This window comes from Prionailurus bengalensis, chromosome A2, assembly GCF_016509475.1.
Source record: "Prionailurus bengalensis isolate Pbe53 chromosome A2, Fcat_Pben_1.1_paternal_pri, whole genome shotgun sequence".
NCBI classification, from domain to species: domain Eukaryota; kingdom Metazoa; phylum Chordata; class Mammalia; order Carnivora; family Felidae; genus Prionailurus; species Prionailurus bengalensis.
This window is the reverse complement of record NC_057348.1, coordinates 157,183,992-157,189,280: the sequence shown is the minus strand read 5'-3', so window position 1 is coordinate 157,189,280 and position 5,289 is coordinate 157,183,992. Positions and strand designations below refer to the sequence as shown.

At 41.0% G+C, this 5,289-nt stretch overlaps 1 protein-coding gene across 1 annotated transcript; it reads right to left on the bottom strand.

Moving 5' to 3' along the window:
• Positions 1–3,485: 3,485 nt before the first annotated feature.
• On the bottom strand, positions 3,486–4,421 carry LOC122486503 (olfactory receptor-like protein OLF3). Its single transcript, XM_043585877.1, has one exon. It carries the CDS (start codon positions 4,419–4,421, stop codon positions 3,486–3,488), a length of 936 nt encoding a protein of 311 aa, XP_043441812.1.
• Positions 4,422–5,289: the final 868 nt, after the last annotated feature.

The following is a 5,289-nucleotide window of genomic DNA, read 5'->3' as shown; positions in this document are numbered from 1 at the left end:
AATGAAGAATTAGAGGGGATGAGGAAGAGGCCATGAGGAAAAAGCATTCCAGGTAGAGTATAGTCGAAAACAGGCCTGTGTCCATTGTAAATATTTTAGGAATTCTGAGTAATTATAGGTTGAAAAGAGGAATGGCATCATTTGACTTTTGTTTCAGAGGGATCGCTCTGAGTGCTGGGATATAGGAATAGAAACAGAGAAATATGCTGTAGACTGTTGTAGTAATGCAAGTGGGAGATGATGGTGACTCACGCCAGGATACAGGAGTAGAGATGATAAGTGATTGTATTCTATATACATTTTGAATGTAGAGACAACAGGATATTCTTGCAGATTTGAATCAGATATGAGAAAAAGAGAGTGGTCTAACCACTGCAATGATGGAGTTATCATGAACCTCTCAGGTAGGAAAGGCATGGATAGAACAGAATGGGGTGTAGATGGAAATCAAGAGTCCATATATGAAGACATAGTCATATGGATTACTTATCAGAGTAATGAAAAATAAAATAATTTTAGATCTTTCAGGCTAGAAAAATTCAAAACATGCAGGCTGTGGATAGAGAGGAATCCTCAGGCACTGAAGTAGTAGAGACTTACAAAGCCATTCTGGTGAGCATTATCTATAACCTAGCATGTTGTTTCTTGAGAATATTCCTCAAATAAATTCTCACACAGCTCTTTAAGTGTGCGTTATTACAACGTTTATCAGAGGGCCATATGTGATGGTGGGAGTTGGGTGCCATAACAGAGTGTTAGCTAGAATATGGTTTACTATGGATCACTATGAACCGTTAGAAGTAATAGACTAGCCATATGTATGGATCTTAAAAATACAGTGGTGAGTGAAAACAACTACATCACAACATGAGTAGTTACAAATACAATGCATTCTTAACAATTACATAAATATGCTCTCAAACATAATTACATACATTAAACATATTAGAAGAGTTGTCCACACAAGGAAGAAATAAAAATGAGATAAAAGATAATTTTTAAGTTTTTAATTCAGCAAAGTTATCACACAGCATTATATTAGTTACATGTGTACAATAGAGTGATTCAACAGTTCCATACATCATCACTAGTGCTCATCATGATGAGTGTACCCTTAATCCCATTCACCTATTTCACCCATCTTCCACCCACCTCCCCCCTGGTAACCATCTATTTGTTCTCTATAGTTAAGGGTCTGTTTTTTGGGTTTGTCTCTCTTTTCTTTGTTTGTTTTACTTCTTAAGTTCCACATATGAGTGAAATCATATGTTATTTGTCATTCTCTGACTTATCTCACTTAGCATTATGCCCTCTATATCCATCCATGTTGCTGCAAATGGCAAGATTTCATTATTTTTTTTTTTAATTTTTTTTCAACATTTATTTATTTTTGGGACAGAGAGAGACAGAGCATGAACGGGCGAGGGGCAGAGAGAGAGGGAGACACAGAATCGGAAACAGGCTCCAGGCTCTGAGCCATCAGCCCAGAGCCCGACGCGGGGCTCGAACTCACGGAACGCGAGATCGTGACCTGGCTGAAGTCGGACGCCTAACCGACTGCGCCACCCAGGCGCCCCAAGATTTCATTATTTTTTATGGCTGAGTAATATTCCATTGTGTGTGTGTGTGTGTGTGTGTGTGTGTGTGTATATACACATACATACACCACATCTTCTTGATCCATTCTTCTATCAGTGGCAAGTTGGGCTGATTCCATAATTTGACTATTGTAAATAATGTTGCAATAAACACAGGGTTGCATATATATTTTCTAATTAGTGTTTTCATATTTGTTGGGTAAATACCCAGTAGTAAATTATTGGATCATATAGTAGTTCTATTTTTAATTTTTTTAGGAACTTCCATATTGTTTTCCATAGTGGCTGCCACGAATTAATTAATTTTTAACAATTAATAAAATGCAGATGATAATGATCCATCTATTGAGGAATATGATTAATTATCTCTGGTGCAACAGCCGGACCACGTCAGACCCCACATGTGTGAAGCAGGACTTTATTCGAAACAGGATAAAGATGTGACCACATTTATTTTCTAAGAAAAGGTGCCTTCTGCAGGTCAAATGACCTGGGCCACTCATAAATTGCAGGATAAAGAAAGAGTTGGACATAACTTATAGATTAAAGAGACTTCAAAGACATACCAAGCACATTCTATTTTAACTATGTTAAGAATGTAACTCACATGATATAAATGAAGGTGTTAAGCAAGAAACTGGATACATGTGTTTAAAGCTCATGAGAAAGCTTGAGCTTTTGCCTGCCTCAGAGCTAAAAATTATATAACAGATGAATGGCTGAGATATTGAGAGATCAGAGATTGGGGGAGAGAGAGAGATCTATAGATAGATGCCATGGCTATGGGTAAGATGGTCACCTGGAGCAGACAGAGCACAGGATCTACTACAGCCATACAATAGAAAGAAAGTTCATTTTGAACAACTGTATACGGAGAGAAGGTTGCATAATGCTTAGCGCTACAATTTTGTCCTAAAAACTATTTATAAAAATAGTTGAATATGAAGACTCCTGGGTGGCTCAGTTAAGCGTCCAACTCTTGATTCCAGCTTGGGTCATGATCTCACAGTTCATGAGATCAAGCCCCATGCTGGGCTCCTTGTTAACAACTGACAGTAAGGAGCCTACTGGCATTCTCTCTCTTCTCTCTTTCTGCCCCCGCTTGTGCTTGAGCTCTCTCTCAAAATAAATAAACATTAAAAAATATAGTTGAGGAGCACCTGAGTGGCTCAGTCAGTGAAACGTCCAGCTTTGGCTCAGGTCAAGATCTCACGGTTCGAGAGTTTGAGCCCCGTGCCGGGCTCTGTGCTTACAGCTCAGAGCCTGAAGCCTGCTTCAGATTCTGTGTTTCCCTCTCTCTCTGCCTCTCTCCCACTCTCCCTCCCTCAAAAATAAACATTAATTTTTTTAAATACTTGAATATCTATACCACCACCCTAGCAAGTATTTTACATAGATTATCTATAATCTTCAAAATAATCACACATTGAATGTCATTCCTTCTTTTGATGGTTGAGGAAACTGGAGGTCAGAGATAATAAACATATTTGTTAAAGTCACATTGCTGGTGAGGGGTGGGTCAAGATGTGAAGCGTGGCTGCCCTCATTCTGAGACTTTTCATTGTCCACACTGCATTTCCTAGGGGCATATGTGGGAGAAATAAGAAAGGGGAGGGGAGAATGTGAACTCTGGAAAGACTGCTAACCCAGCAGACCCCAACTTAATAACTGGATGTTTTTGTTTTTTTTCTTTTTTTACTGTATGCATAAGAAGGTGGTAATACATAGTCAAAATGTGGACTAATGTGAAAAGTCAGTCTTCAAAACTGTGCTCACCTTGATCTACCTTATCAGCAAATCTGGAGAAAAGGGCATGGCCATCATTTCCTCTTTGTTTGAAATGTCATTCTTTGGGCTTTTGGAAGGAAGGAGAAATTCTTTGAATCTTCACCTTTTTTCACTTAATTTTCCCAACAGTCTTCTTAGGGCGCTCATTACCTCCTTGTTCCTCAAGCTGTAGATTAAGGGATTTAGCATCGGGGTCACCACAGCGTAGAACAGAGCGACCATCTTCTCTTGCTCTGCTGAGGAGCCAGCAGAGGGTCTCAAGTATGTGAAGATGGCTGTTCCAAAGCACATGGAAACCACAGTGAGGTGGGAAGCACAGGTCTCAAATGCTTTGCAGCGTCCTTGGGCGGAGCGGATATGCAGAATAGCAGCAACTATACGAGCATAGGAGAACAGAACCAGGAAACAGGGAAGCATGATCACCAAAAATCCTGAGATGGCCACCATGACCTTGTTGAAGGAGATGTCCACACAGGTCAGCCTCAGCACAGCCAACATCTCACAGGCAAAGTGATTAATGACATTATGGCACAAAGGTAGCTGGAAGATGATCACTGCCTGCATCAGTGAATTCATGAAGCCAGCCCCCAAGCAGCCAGTAGCCAGCGCCAGGCAAAGCCCCCCATGCATGATGGCTGTGTAGTGCAGCGGGTGGCACACGGCCACATAGCGGTCATAGGCCATGGCTCCCAGCAGGAAAAACTCGGAGCTGCCCATGGCCAGGGAGATAAACAGCTGGAACACACAGCTGTGGAACGGGATGGACTTCTGGGCTGACAGGAAGTGAACAAGCATCTGTGGGACGGTGCTGTTGGTATAACAGATGTCCACAAATGACAGGACACTGAGGAAAAAGTACATAGGTGTGTGTAGCCTGCTGTCCAGTCTGATAAGGAGGATGATGAGGAAGTTCCCCAGCACAGTCACCAGATACATGACCAGGAAAAGGACAAAGAGGGAGACCTGAGTGTTCCAGCATCTGGACAGCCCCAGCAGAATGAACTCACTCATCCAGGTCTGGTTTTCCCTGCCCATGAGCCTCTGAGGACCAAATCCAAGTTATAAACCAATAAATACCAGATAATTAAGGTGGCAGAGGGGCTGATGAGGTCATTCAGACCGAAAGCCATCTAACATTGCATTGCGTGCTTTCCCAGATTATATGTCTCCTTCAGGGTTTGGGACCACAATAGAACCCATTGATATGGCTCAATTCAAGGAAGGATAAAATTCTTCTCCTTCCTTAAATGGGAAAGTTTTTATTAAAATGCTTAGACATTTGAGTTAAAAAGATTAATGAAAACATCCTTTTCTTTCTTAGGGCCAGTTCCTAAACAAGGAGTTTGTTTACTTCTTTGTAGGATACCAGTATCCCCTCCGTAATTACTACCTCAAAATCCATACTGAATGGAGCCTAACAGGCGTTAACTGTTGTTTTTAATTTACCATTTTACTTCCAGAGTATCTATGCAAATGAAAAACTCAATTTTCACCATTTTAAAATCAGAAGTTTTAGGTTGCAAGTTAGAAGGTAGCAAATATAAAACAGATTTTTCAGCAGCAAAAAAAAAAAAAGAAAAGAAAACATTGCATTTCACAGCCAGTGAAATAAAGAGTGAAGGCCTTGGGTGATCAGCCTCTGTTTTGGAAAATCTTCATCTGTCTTATCTTTGTGAGAGGGTAAGAGGAAAGAATCTGCAATGTTCTTTTCCTCCTCCTTTGGAAGAGTAGCTGTTATGCTCAGAATTCGTGATCCCCAAAGACCACTAGAGAGCCGAGTCCGATGCAAAAGCAAAGAGCCTTTATTCGAGCTAGCTCGAGCTCAATCCCCTACCTGCACCGACTCAGCGGTGAGATACCAGGGAAAGAGAGCGAGTTTCAAAAGGAGAAAGGTTTTATTGGG

Excerpts from the sequence above, each read along its gene's own strand:
- LOC122486503 (XM_043585877.1), bottom strand. The coding sequence starts at position 4,421 with ATGGGCAGGGAAAACCAGACCTGGATGAGTGAGTTCATTCTGCTGGGG.